Genomic DNA, 15,173 nt, shown 5'->3' with positions numbered 1-15,173 from the left:
TTCTTAGATGAAAAGAATGACATTAAAGAGCTAAAAATATCATCAGCCAATCCAACATTTCCAAATTAAAGCAGTTTTCATGGTCAAAATCACTACTGACAGCCTCCAAAATTTGTATGCTTTTAAAAATATCATTTCTTTGGTTACCATCTTTGATTACGTCATATTAAGAAATCCCGCGAAAAAAAGGCGGTATTGATTTAGACGCCCGAAAAGGGCGTAAAAAGATCTTTCGTTTGGTATGTCATGATCATATGTTTAGATCAGCCATAAAGTAATCGGGCCCTAGCAACGGGTATGATTTTTCATTGCTAAGGAAAATACTTTAGACCAGGGTCTAGAAAAAACATTTTATCTCCGGAAATATAAATGCTACGGTCTTAAAATTTTCAGAGTGTGTTCAGAAAGGGTATAGGGTCATAAAACGCGCAAAATCCCGAAATCGATAATTTTTTCACCAAATCTCAAAACTTCATGTGACTCCCACCTTAAGAATACCTACTTACATATATGTGAGAAATTTCATGGTCTGATTCACTTTACACTAAAAGTTATGAGTGAAAATCCAGAGAGGGGTCGGAAATGACGATTTTCAGCTTACCTCAGTGTCTTACCTGGACTCAGAAAAAATTCCATTTTTTGTGTATAAAAAGATGGATTAATTAGCTTAAGTAATAGTTTGGTTAGCTAAAACAAGAAAAATCATGCTGTTGTAGGCTGGATTTTAGAGGTAATCTCCAATTTTCCTGCCTGTCATTTTCCCATGCCTTTTCAAGGGAATAAGCGCCCCCCCTTAGAGCCTGAAAAATTAAATAAGCTTATTCGAGGATTTACGGGCTTGATGTATGATCGATACATGATCGATACATGATAGATGCATAATCGATTTATAATCGATGCATAATCGATGCATAATCGATTTATAATTGATGCATAATCGATGCATAATCGATTTATAATCGATGCATAATCGATTTATAATCGATGCATAATCGATTTATAATCGATGCATACTCGATTAACTATCGATGACGAATCGATTAACGATCGATGACGAATCGATATACTCGATTGAAATACTAGCTCGATAATGGATCAACGAAGGATCGATACTCAAGACTTTTTAATGGCCGAATCTTCCATCGATCTCCTATCCGGATCGATAAGTAATCCATCGATCACATATCGATCCGTCATCGAGCAGTTCCGATGATCGATCCTATCGAGCGCGGACGCCTGGTATTAAAAAAAAAACATTACAAACATTCCCTCTCCAAGCTGCTCCAAGTTGAAAAATAAACTATTGCAAGAAATCTCCAAACAGAACATTTAACAAGATGACTATAATGTCAAGATGTCAATTAATGTGATAAAAAAAGTGTGAGTTGTAAAAATAATTACCTCTATTATTCTGAATCTGTCGCTCGTGTTTAAAAGGGCCATTCCAGAAAATTTTTGTTATCCCCCGTCGGACGACGTGCATTTTTAAATTTTTCCTAGCCTCAGAAATAATTTTTCTTTTCCAGTTATGGTCGGAAATTCCGATAAAAATCCATGTACTTTTGCAAAATGCATCAGAAATTCCACTCTTTTTTACTTTTATTAATTCAATTGCCTTGGAAATTCATACATTTTCTTCTATCGCATTGGAAATTTGGAATTTTGGTGAAAACCCTTTGCCCTCGGAAATCCTGTGTCGTCCGCCCCCCTGTTACAGACAAATTCTGGAATGGCCCAAAGTTAACAATTTTGTAATAAAAAATTATGTTTTGTATAAGAAGCAATTATTGTTATTTGGTTCAATCGGTTCAGTGTATCAAATCTTTCAGTTTAGTTGACACTTTGGTATCTTCATTGCATCACAGCGAAAGATTTGTTTTTATTTTAGTTTGTATCTTTGATTGAAAGACCCCATCGGATTTAGGCAGGGCTGTCAGATTTAGGACCACTCACGGTATATGGTTGGAAAGCTTAAAGAAAGCTCTAAATTACTCAAAAATAATTACTTTTATAGCTCAACTACACAAAGAGCAATTGCTTGTCAAAGTTGGACCTAAAATTGAAGATTTTCATGAGCGTCAAATAAAAAACAAGCAAACCCGGAATGGCTATCTTTAGGCGATGGGAATTTGATGTTCTGTTTACCGTTGACCGCCCGCATGCTCTTGAGCTGCCGCTCCAAAAATTTCATTATTTTGAAAAATTTCATTATTTGCCTCATTTTTCAGAAAATTCTTCATTACCAAAGCCGGCCTTCTTCAAGACGTCAAAACAACCGTCTCCAATCCAATCCAAGTCAATTTGCGATCGTGTGGGATTTCAGTTGAACCAATCCGCCCAGCCGGAACTACGCCCCAAACCTCAAAGAACCGGCGTCAAGTGATCATACGCCCCCTTACGCAGTTCAATTATGGGCGTTTGTCTGATATTCCAATGGCGTATTGGCGGCCGTCCAAAGCTTCTTTAAAAAGAGATATTTTTCAAACGTTTAACATCAGAAATATAACTTATAACATCTGTTGATTCTTTCACTTTACTTCTTGTATATTTTTCCTCCTTTATGTAAACGTCAAAAAAAGAAGAAACAAACATAAATAAACAGATTAATAATAGGATCGTCGACTGTAGATCGAAACCATGGGAACCATGGCCGTGTTTGTTGGATCGCGTGCCCTTTTTAATTCATTACTAAATATAACATTTTTTCAATTCAAAAATAATTTTTTTAAACAACACCCTTGTCCCAAACAAGATGATTGAATGAATTTATCTTTTTGTGGGCTTTTTATACGGGCTTTTTATTTGAATCTGAAACCGTCCAAAACAAATTCTAAAGCTATAGCGTACTATTCTGGTTTAATAAATAGGAGCCTTTTGTGTACTTTGTTACACTTCTCTTCGCCATATGTGAAGACATTCTAGTGTTTTCTTTTTAATTTTCTTTGATTTTGATTGAAGCCATTGTAGTGCCAATTTATTCGATCGAATTTTGCCTCGTGTGTTTGTGACATTTTCAAAACAAAGTTCGCAGTTGGACAGATCAGCTGGTTTCTTCAGATTTATTGCATTTAAGTTTTATTTCATGTTGGTTCGATTGGTTTTATATCGTTTTTCCTTCGTTGTTTTTTATTGTGGTTCCTGATTGGTTTTGGCGAAATGGCTTCGGTAGCTGTAAGAATTATCAACTCTGATAACAAGGTTGCTATGGACTGGACTTTCATCAGCCTTGAATTTTTTAGTTTAACTTACGAGGACTTGATCTCTAAAATCACAAGTGAGCAATTTCCTCAGTGTGTAGTAAAAGATTCAGTATTTTCTTGCAAAATTCTTAAAACTCTTTACGGTCTTGCATCTTCAAGCTCGAAAGAGTTTGAAAAGATCAGAGGAAGAGCTGACACGGACATAATTCAGATTGAAAACCGGTTTTCAATGATTTATTTCACCGTTTGCTGTCAACATGTGGAGGGCTGTGAAGATTGCCTTATTTTGGAAACCCCCTTAAAACCCCCGGAGAAACCAACAGTTTTTAGTTTTTTGATGAATACTGCTAGAGCTGCTTCAAATTCACTTACTTTGGAGATAGAGAATCCTGGTACCAAGAAAGAAAAGCTTTTTAACGAGGTATTGAAAATGCTTAAAGAGCGCTCTTGCAGGTTCCCCAATAAACATTTTGATGTTTTGAAAAGCTTCTTAAATAAGCTAACTGATGCCTTATGGTACATCGATGGTCATAAAGCAACCATTGAAAGAGAATCGATTAGAAAAATTCCGGAATTTTTCAAAACATTTGAAGGCTATAATAAGCCTGAGCTTTCCAAACATCGAAAACGAACTATTGACAATCTTTCCTCTAAGAGGCTCTTGCAACTTTCTCATTCCCTGAAAGATGCCATGCATTGTATGAAGTTCATCGATGATTCAAGGGATTGGTCAGCTGCGAAACTAGATATTTTGATTCTCGCTGAAACTTTACAAAGTTATGCATCCTACCTCGACACCAAAAATGTAGCAGTAAAACGTATTCACCTGACACCAAGATCAGAGGTTGAAAAGCAATCAAATGTGACCGTGCTGCCTATTTGTAGAAAAGAAAATCTTTACTACAAATTAGTCAAAGCAGACATTGAACTCGAGAAAGTAGATGTTTATGAGCCAATCACATTAAGAGAAAATTTGCAGGCAGGCATGAGTAGAAAGCGGTTTTTTTATATTTTGGATGGTCAGCTTTTACAAAAAGGCCTAACTTCGAAAGCTGTCCATTATGCTCATAATCTTGGCGGTCCAAAACCGGCTTTACATTTTTTATGGAAGATTCCAAACAAGTTTTCGGACACGGAACTTCTTAAGAAAAACTTAGAAGTCATAACGGACATCCGTAAAAATATTCCAATTTACGAGAGACGTATAACCAAAAGAGAATTTAAGAATTCTTTTGGCTTTGCCGCACCATCCCATGTCTTAAGGTCAATTTTCAAGAACTTGAAGAATGATCAATCACTATCCAACAACATGAATGAAACCGAAATCGACCGGAGGCTTGACTTTTCACTAATGGCTGGTGATGAAGGAATTCTCGTAGATTTACGAGAACAAAACTCTGGGCCTAAGGATAAGAGATTTGAGACTTTCTTCAAAGAGACTGAAAAATACCTTAAAGAGGAAGTAGGTGTCACTGTTCATGAAAGGAGGCATACACAACAACTTTACGTGGCGAAAGCAGTCAGTTTTAGAGATTTGCGTGACCGAGTCAAAGAACGAGTTCCCGCGAACACTCCCATTCCCTCTGTAAAATGGTTGCGCTATCAGTTTCAACCAATCAACCCAACTACTAACACTGCCAAGTATTACAAGGGGAGATTGAAAATCAAAATGATGGTCCAAAAAAGACAGGTTATTTTTTTTTTCCATCGTTGTACTACTGTATGACTATGAATACACCCCTGTCTCACAGACCCTATGAGACCCCACCCACTGGAAAAAAAACAAGAATTCGTCCCCGGTGGAGCAAACCCCCTCAAATTTCTTCTTCGTTGGAAAAAATGAAATATTACTATTCCCACTGTGAAATTAAATCTGAAAGAAGCGCACTTTTGCAAATCTTTAGTAAAATACCAACAATTTTTAGGTAAGGGTTCATCATGTCGATGCACATTACTGTGCCGCATCGTGGCGTTACATGCGTGAATATGCGATCAAGCATCGCGACATTGTCCATCTCGTCAGCTTAGACGACAAACATAAAATCAAATGTGGCGAGCCTTCTTACCCTGTTGCTGCTGTAGAGCGTGGCAAGAAAGTGATAGTCGGAGAAGAACAGGTCATGCCAGTCGGCGACCATGACTTTACAAAATTTGGTATCATACCGTCGGTGTCGTTAGTGGTAATGTTAGATATTATAACTATTATGAAAACTCAAAATATTCTTTGCCTTGCTCGCAAAACTACAAATTTTGTCAAGAAAAGTCTCTGTCATAAGAGCTCCTTTTAAAAGCAATATTGCATTTAAGCTTAATCATAAAAATCGATATCTACTTTCAATATTTGAAATAAATATTCAATATTTTTCGATCTTAGATTGACATCCCAGATGATATCGATGGTAGCTTTTATCGTGGCCAAGTTCATATCGGTTTTAAAGACTCTGTCTTACAGGCATCGTCTGCGCTGCGTCATAGCGCAGAATTGAAAAACGTTCTTGCTGCAAATCATCGTAATTTCAAATTAAGCTATTCAATTTAATATACAAAAAAAGTTTTATTGAAATTTTCTAGGATAAGGAACTGGTTAACATCTTAAATAAGCGTATTGAAAAAAGTAACGAGGCTTGGAAAATTGAACACCCAAAATAAAAAATAATTTTCTATTCTCTTTTAGCTGACAAACCGGTTCTGCTAATGTATAGCGATGGTGGTCCGGATCATCGTTTAACGTATAACTCCGTCAAGCTTGCTCTAATTTCTTTATTCATTGAACTCGATCTTGACCTACTGATTGCCCTCCGAACTGCCCCCAGTAATTCTTGGGCGAATCCCGTGGAACGTATTATGTCAATCATCAACATCGGCCTACAAGGAATTGGAGTCATGCGGACTAAAGTTGGGGATGAGTTTGAAAAAGCAGTCGGTAAAAATATTGTTATTACCTCTGTCAAAAGATTTCCAAAGATTGATACCTCGTTTTATCAGCAACTTATCTTAAGGGAACTTATTTTGGCGGGAACTTATTTTGCGAGTGATGATTTTTTTAAATTTCTGTTAAATAACACAAATTCATAAGTTGTTTGAAGTCGGTTTCGGTTACAGTGTAAACCGTTTTTGCTACTAAAATCCTGACTTTTATTGTTTAGGCAAAGCGAAAACTTTGAAAGAAATCAGAGAAGTAGTAGCAGCAGGGAACTTCAATGATGAATTGACGAGAACTTTACAAGATCCAATGGTTTTGTTACAAAACCAGATGAAACGGTTAAATTTGAAAACTAACGCATTCAAAACCTTTTCACCAGCAGCAAGCGATGAGATCGACAAGCTATGGGCGAATTGTTTACAAGTTGATGACGGAATAAACGTATCATAAATCTTTTTTCTTCTGAAAAAACTTATCTTATTTCTTTTAAACCTGTTGTGCCTTTCTAAAACAGGATCTTTTTTAATCGCCAAACTCTTAAACAATGTCTTATTTAAGAAGGCCTTTAAAACGCAATATTTTTGAATCGCCAGTCAAACTTTGAAGCACTATTGAGTATATTTTGATGTGCTAATATATGTAATTATATAAATTTTTCAATAGAGGGATGATACTACGAAAAAGGGTATGAAAGAAAATGCCGCGTACCATCAATTCATCAAGAAACATTGCAAGGCAACCCACTATGCTTTCCAAATAAAGAAGTGCCAAGATGGTGATTGTGGAATCTGCAAGTAGGTTTAGTTTTTAAAGAATAAACCTCAATAAAATTCAAAAAAATAATTCTGACCAAGCGCACAGCCAGTAGACAAATATCGAATGTTTCCAAATGTTTCCAAATTATTGAATGTTTCCAGTTGTGAGTCTATCACTTTCATTTTTCAGACCGTACAGAGATCAGAAATGCATCGGTCTACCCTTTCTACCTGACCCTGAGCTGAAGCCTGGTGAAGAGCACTACAAGCCATTAAGTGAGATGTATGGAAAGGTCACCACCGATGTAAGTTGTACTTATGAACATAGAAATGTTTTATATACAGTATAATAACTTCTTAAAAAGAGGTTTTATTTTGATGAAATATTTGGGGACTAATCGTCGGAGCTTCATATATCTAGCTTTTGTTCATCATTACGATCATATTCTCATTCTCGTATTCTCATTAAATATACAGAACCGTCCTTCGTTGAAAGCCAGACCACCAAACAAAAGAAAGAAGATCGGGTTTTCACCATCTCAGCAACACGCGAAAAATACGGACATGATGATGCAATGTGATGAGTGTAACAAGTGGCGGCTAATTTTCTCCAAAAAGAAACTCACCAAGAAACACAAAGATTCGCTCAACGAAATTCTTGCTAATATCGCCTACACATGTGGATTTATGTTTGGTAAGTCTTTTGACATAGCAAAACCCTGAAAACCTATAGTTTTGCAAGCTGTTTACTACTCGTAATGAAAATTCATCTCTCTTTTTGTGTATATTGTATTGAGAACAAAATTTCCATTCCTTCTTCAGATGACGTCAATCTTCCAAACGGTATCACTGTTTTCGTCAAGGATCATGATTGTGCAGATCCGATCGAACGCTTATATTATTCGTGTGGATACGAACCTATTTGTATCCAATGTGGATGGTACCTTCGAGATGCGGACGAAGATGACGTAGCGTATCCGCAGTGCGTTGACTGTACAGAAGAGCCCATCAAAAAGCGATGAAGCATCATTGATTTTACTATTTTTACTATTATGTGTTTTTTTTTCTTTACTTCAACTTTGGATTTGTATCTATTAAGGAAACAGAAGAAACGTTATTTCTAAAAGGCATAAAGAATAATTGCGTATTTGAATTTCCACACACGTTTCCGGGTAGGGAGGCAGTGAAATCCCGGGTCTTTTTTCGGAAAAAAACAACGGAAGTCGCCCTTGCACGTTTCCGTGTTGTTACAAATGAAAAAAATACTAGTCTTATATTACGCATACCATACCTACGTATCAAGAATCACATGTAAGATCTGCACACACGATGTTTATGGCGTTATTTACGAACCTCTGCTACGAAAGTACCGTAGAGTCGTCTAATCTCGACATACGTCTTGCAATCTCGACATAGCTGTAGGCTGGTCTTCGAAATAAAAAATCAAACATAAACAAATACATACCAAAGTTATCAATCAATCACTATAATGTACTCTCTCTCTATCACGTCACAGATTGTTAATATAATACGAGAAATGTGAAGTGTTATTACTTATATTTGAAAAGAAAACTTTAACGATGTAGTAATCGCTAAAAACTAATTAGCATACTTTCAACGAAGATGTCCAAATCACAACAAAACAAAATTTTGCACGCGAGGAATCTTTTAGTAGACATTTTTACCGTGAACCGAAAATAATAAAAAGAACCCGGTTTCCTTTTGAATTTAATGTGACCGCCATACTGGCAATCACGGCGTGCGGCCTGTTAGCGCCTAGAGCGTGTGTTTTTATATATAAGGAAGGGGAAACCAGGCTAAGCGCGCGAATTATTTTTATTACGTGACTTGAAGCGTAATAAAGTTGTAAAATTTTAATGATGGACACGAGAAAGTTACGAGGAAGTTTGCATGCGTTTCGTGTGTTGTGTAAAACTGGTTATAATTTGGCTGTTTTTTTAATTGAAAGGATTGCAATGTTTACTGAACTTCTAGTTTGATGGATGAACTTGTTCGATAAGAATGATACCAAGAATTTCATTCAAGGTTTGTTTTGATTATTTTACAGATCCGGTGTCGAGATTGCAAGACGTATGTCGAGATTAGACGACTCTACGGTATATATTGAATCTGGGGGTTGGTGTCTTTTTTTATCATGTATCAAAAAATAATGAATAATGAATAATGAAATTTTGCCGCATCAAATATTTGTTGCAGCGTGACGGTAGAGTCATATCACCAGTGCACGAACGGCCCCAGTGCACGAACGAGCGGCTTTGAACTTGAAAAAATCAACCAAAAACAAACTTCTATAGAACTTCCTTTGTGCAGCAGAATCCTCAAACTATTCCTTGCAATCTCTCCAAAAATGAAAATAAACGGAGCACTAGAACAACACCAAACCGATTTTGAACGAGGCCAAGTAAAAAAATCACGAAAATCGGGATTTTTGTAAACATGGCTGATCGCGAGAGAAAATGTTTTTTATAAGAAAATTTGCGCAAGAAGAGTTCTGAAAATGACTTTCCTCTTTTAAAAACCTGTTATCTTCCATCACACAAAATTTCATTGAAACATGTTAGCTCATTAATTCAAAATCAATAGAAACATATCACCAGTAGTTGATATAAAAAAGGTTCCAGTCTGCGAACGATCCGAACACCATATTCAAAATGAAGACATTGCAACGTCAAAACATTCGAAAGCGCTGGCGATCTCGATTAAAAAAGAAGACACTACATTGCCGCGCTTTTCGATGAGCAAAACTTGAAAAAGAAAAACAAAAAAAATGGACGACAAAAAAAATTTACAAAAATAAACAGGTTAGTAAGACGCTAAAGTTCTTATAAAAAAGACGCTTTTTTGGTGAAAAAGCACATGGTTTTGAAAAGTTCAAATACCCCTGTATCATCTCGGAAGAGAGTTAAAGTATTACCTGCGAGCAGAGCTCTATTTTTTTCTTTCAAAAGATCGTTCGCGCACTGGTTCCTCGTTCGCGGACTGGGTCCGAATAGCGCTCGCTTCTACGGCTTATTATTCCAAGAAGACGCTTTCAAACAAAGTGATAACAAATTGAAAGAAGGACTTCAACCTTGTCTACAAGATGGTCCAAAAGGATTTATGTAAAAACTAAAAGTAAGCGAAAAAAGTGAAAAATAAGTTTGCCGTTCGTGCACTGGGTACCCCCCTCTAAACAGAACATAAAATTCCCATCGCCTTAGGGGTAGGCTAGGGAATCCAAACACAAATTTTAAAACAATGAATAAAAAAGATACCTTTCAAAGGCTTCTCTTTGTCAACTTGATTGCTGTGTGTTGATCCTCCTTTATTCTTTCTATTGAAATTGGCTTCGAGAGGGGCTTCAAGATGGTTAGTAAAGATGGATAAACAAACGTTTTTTGCTGGCTTTGGTTTTTGGTGCTAAATTCAGTCGCCATTTTTAATTGAACCCGATTTCCTTTAATCGGGGAATGAATGACGTCATTAATATAGTTCTCAATCTAAAATGGTAGATATAATTGCGAGAGACTAATAGAATTTTAGTCGGGCTTAACCTTTATATAAACCATAATATCGAAGCTCGATCAAAAAGGAATATTCCGATTGGTTACCACAATATGTTCATGTTAAATCCGACTGTATACAAGGCTTTTCGGTTAAAAATAATAATCCACATATTTTTCTACTGACTGACTGACCATTTAAAGGTATATAATGATTTAAGATATTTTTATTTGAAAAACCTTCTATTCTTCTTTCAAAAAACTTCAGGGTATGGGTCAGCCAGGGATTATACTCTACTAGTTAGTTAAGTTATAAGAGATGTACTGTGTTGTGACGGCGTACGTACAGAAAATCTGCCGTATTTGAATGATGGCGCTGCGCTGCTACTTTTTCCCCCATCAGAATTAGTAAAGCCAGACGTCCGCGCTCGATAGGATCGATCATCGGAACGGCTCGATGACGGATCGATATGTGATTGATGGATTGTACTTAACGATCCGGATAGGAGATCGATAGAGGATCGATACTCAAGATTTTTTTAAGCTTATGATTAGTTATCGATTATTTATCGATCTATCATCGACCTTTTATCAACCTTATCGACCCTATCGACTCAACTCGATATATGATCGATAACAAATCGATTAACGATCGATGACGAATCGCTTAACGATCGATGACGAATCGGTATACTAGATTGAAATACTAGCTCGATATAATAGACCAACAAAGGATCGATACTCAAGACTTTTTAACGGCTTTAATCTTCCATCGATCTCCTATCCGGACAGTTAGCCACACTAGCGTCCCGCCAAAATGTGTATCAAAGATTAATGCTGCGAAAGCGCTATATCGTTTACTTGACTCTCAAGCAAAAAAATGCACCGCAAAACTTCTAAAGGGATTCATGAAAAAATAACCCGGCGCTTTTTAATGAAATTAACATTTTCAAAAACTTTGAGAAATTGCCTAAAATTTGAGCCATAGATGAAAAAATTTGAGCCAAGCCAACCTTGAAAACTAATTTGAAGATCTACTTACCAAGAAAAAGATCTACGGGGGAGGCGGAACCCACCTAGATCCGCGCACTGTCGGATAGGCTATCTCCCGGAAATTTTGCCGGACCTCAAACAATGACCCATTTACATGTGCGTAATTGTTTTTACTTTAGCGTATAAACAAGGCCTTAAAAATCGAAGCGCTGTCTCGGGAATTGAATGACAAATTTTGGTTGGTTGATTTTGGCTGCTGCACGTTTTATTTTGTTTCCAACTTTCAAGTTTTAATTAATATTGTCTTGCGAACTTGATTCAGGTAACTCTCATCCTTGTTGTTGAAATGTATCCTGTAGATGACTGATGTTGTTTTTTCTGAAAGCTATATTTCCTAGTGTGACTAACTGCCGGATCGTTAAGTAATCCATCGATCACATATCGATCCGTCATCGAGCCGTCCCAATGATCGATCTTATCGAGCGCGGACGTCTGGGTAAAGGCAAAAAGTAGTTGAGCTCTAGCTCCTGGACTAGAGATCAGGTAAAGCCCTCAAATGAATGACTCGATAACAAATCGATTAACGATCGATGACGAATCGATTAATGATCGATGACGAATCAATTAACAATCGATGACGAATCGGTATACTCGATTGAAATACTAGCTCGATAATGGATCAACGAAGGATCGATACACAAGCAGTTACATCAATATGCCTTCTTACCTGTCTTTAAAAATATAAATAAAAGTAATCACGGAAAAGGACGCGAAAAAAAAAGACATAAGTGTGAGAACAGAGTAATCAAACTCGTTAGAAAAAGTACCATTAGAAGTCATAAAAAATCAACCTGAATAAATGCAATCGAAATTCCAGAGAACTTCATAATTCCCCAAACAACATTACATTACTATGTCAAACTCCCATCACATAAATTTTACAATTACGTCAGAGTAGACTACGCTCGCCACCGAAGAGGTTTATTTGGAAAGGGTAATTATATTTTATTGTTCGCTTCTTTTTTAAAGATTTGCCAAGTTGGAAAAGTATGAATTTCTTTGTACATATTTTACCTACCCCAAATATTTGGGACGCTGAGTTTTAAACGAATGGTCAAGTTGAAACGAACGATAAATGTATCAAGGTCTGTTTTATTTACCCCCTGGTGACTTAACAAAAGAGACTTAACTCGATGTTACAATCCAATTATTGAAAGTTTGTCTCGGCCTTTTTATAATGAGCGAGACATACGTTCTCTGATTACGCAATTTTCATATCAACATTTTCGAGGCATTTTGATGTAACTGACAAGACTTTTTAATGGCTGAATCTTCCATCGATCTCCCATCCGGATCGTTAAGTAATCCATCGATCACATATCGATCCGTCATCGAGCCGCTCCGATGATCGATCCTATTGAGCGCGGACGTCTGGGTCATTGAAATAAAAAGTTAAATAAAAATAGATAGAGTAGAGCTACGAGCGGAGCTTCGTATTTGTATTTTAATAACAAGACAGGTCATTCATTTGAGGGCTATGCATGTTTGCCTAGCTTCCACGGATGCAAGTTACCATGAGTGGTCCTAAATCCGACAGCCCTGCCTAAATCAGTATAAACCTAACTTTTCACACAAAAATTACGGGAAACGCATGTTTGGACTTTGTACCCTATGCTGCACTCAAGCACTTAAGCCAAAGTCCCGCAAAGGCAGGACAAAAATCAGTTTTTTGAAGTTTGCAAAAAAACGCCACATAGAAGATCTTTCAAATTCAGTATGTGAATAGAGCAGTAAAAAATACAACTTTTCTATTTTTCCTTTTTTTTGCAAAAGTTCTAGGAATGAAAATAAAGGGATAATGATAATTGAATACTATCCATTGATGACCCGCGGCACCATCGTAAAGCTAGAATCGCTTCGCGTACTCTTCGCTTGAGAAAATGATTGACAGATTGAATTTTTTCACCCGCGCAGGAGTTCGCGGAGCGTTCTCGGCTCAATCCTCGGACCGCGCTAAAAATGGTAGACTGAGCTGTGATAGATCATTTCGATGGAAGTTGTTGGAATGTTTACAAGGCTCTTGACAGAAAATCGTTTATTTTATTGTCAATGATGACAGTCAGACAGTGCGGTTATTAATTTTGTTAGATCTGACAAATTGATGTTTGTAAGTGCACTTTATAGTTTTGATTCCCATTGAAGAATCATATTCTGGTTTTCATGTTATTAGATGCTGTTTTGGAGCTTTAGGTCTACACTGTAAATCCGACGTGGTCTTTCAAAGATAAACAAACTAAAATAAAAAAAACCTTTTGCTGTGACGCAACGAAAATACCAAAGTGTCAACTAAACTGGGAAATTTGATACAGTAAACCAGTTGAACCAAATAATTAACAATAATTGCTTCTTATACGAAACATTTTTTTTTTTTGCAATATGTCAAACATCATAAATGACAATAAAAGTCTCACTCACACTTTTTAATTACATTATTGACATTTTGACATTATAGCCATCTTGTTAGATGTTTTGAATTTGTTTTGAGAATTCTTGCAATAGTTTATCGTTCAATTTGGAGAAGGAGTGTTTGTAAACATAGGATTTTTTTTCATAACCTTTATTTGGGGGGTCCGAATTAGGCAGGGCTGTCGGATTTAGGACCACTCACGGTACCCAATCTCACGGTACTCTATTCCAGACGGTACTAACTCACGGTACCCGATCTCACGGTACTCTATTCCAGACGGTACTAATCAATAAATTTGATTATCAAAGTAATCGATAATGATCGAAGTAATCGAACGACCATTTATCGATTAACAATCGAATTTGAGTACCAAAAAAATTGTGAGTCTTCGATCACTTTCTTAATAGCAACCCTTCTACGAATCAATTACCGTTTGAGTACTTTGATTGTTATACTGTACACCTTTCCCGAGTTTATTTCGACTTTTTGAAAAGCACTATTCCAAAACCCTGCTCTACTTGCATTTAATTTAGAAAGATTCTACTACGAAATACAAAATCAACAAAAAAAGAATTATGTTAAAAGCTCTTCCGGTTTTTGAGATAATTTCAATTTTAATGTTTTTTCTTAAACAAAAGAACAAAAGTATCCAATGGAAACGGCATAGAAGCGAGGCCCGGTAGGATAAAATATCTTTTAAGAGAGCTTTGACTGTAAAAACAAAGGAATTAAAACAGCCATAAAAAAGGAACAGAAAAAGCTTTTGATCTCAAATTTTCAGAATGACTTTGTGTCACCAAAAGCTTCAAGTATCAAGTTCTCGTTTCAAACTGGAGAGGTCGAAAAAAATCGATAAACTCGGGAAAGGTGTATTGACTACTTTCAATAACTTTGACAACTTCGATAACCAATTGGATTGCTTTGATAACCACTTACAGTATGTGGTCCCCAAAACATCAATCAAATTTGAAATTTCTCTCAAATCTAGAGGAAAAGAGGTTTTAAAATTTTTTTTACTGCATTAAAAGCTTTAACATCTCTACCGTCAACTGCTCCAACTTGGGACTATCTTACGCAACATGGGACGGCCATTCCACCACCATTTCACCGAACCTCCAAAGACATTTGATTTGAGTTTAAAGAACCGTGTATTAAAAAATACACGATTTCTCTTTCGCACCAAAATCGAAATATGAAAAATCCGTAGTGGAACACGCGCTACCTAAGTGGATAAATTTTGGCGTGGATTTAATTTGACGATTGGCCTAAATACGATTTTTGGCGGGGATTTAATTTGCCGACAGATCAATTTTGGAAATTTTGTCACATTGA

The 15,173-nt window shown here is 36.5% G+C and overlaps 2 protein-coding genes across 2 annotated transcripts in view; both read left to right on the top strand.

Annotated features, from left to right (window-relative positions):
• Positions 1 to 3,050: 3,050 nt before the first annotated feature.
• On the top strand, positions 3,051 to 8,001 carry LOC136816554 (uncharacterized). Its single transcript, XM_067072895.1, has 9 exons — positions 3,051 to 4,890; positions 5,126 to 5,380; positions 5,575 to 5,710; positions 5,875 to 6,123; positions 6,347 to 6,564; positions 6,787 to 6,917; positions 7,069 to 7,183; positions 7,356 to 7,572; positions 7,701 to 8,001. Exons 1-9 carry the CDS (start codon positions 3,157 to 3,159, stop codon positions 7,898 to 7,900), a joined length of 3,255 nt encoding a protein of 1,084 aa, XP_066928996.1. The 5' UTR covers positions 3,051 to 3,156; the 3' UTR covers positions 7,901 to 8,001.
• Positions 8,002 to 10,513: 2,512 nt separating this feature from the next.
• The window catches only part of LOC136816553 (vacuolar protein sorting-associated protein 8 homolog), a 37,744-nt gene continuing 33,084 nt past the window's right edge, over positions 10,514 to 15,173 (top strand). The window contains exon 1 of the mRNA XM_067072894.1: positions 10,514 to 10,585. The gene's annotated coding sequence lies outside the window, so the exon portion shown is untranslated. The remainder of the gene's footprint in view (positions 10,586 to 15,173) is intronic.

Source organism: Clytia hemisphaerica, unplaced genomic scaffold, assembly GCF_902728285.1.
Source record: "Clytia hemisphaerica strain Z4C2 unplaced genomic scaffold, Clytia hemisphaerica genome assembly, whole genome shotgun sequence".
NCBI lineage: Eukaryota > Metazoa > Cnidaria > Hydrozoa > Leptothecata > Clytiidae > Clytia > Clytia hemisphaerica.
This window is presented reverse-complemented; position numbering and strand designations above follow the sequence as displayed.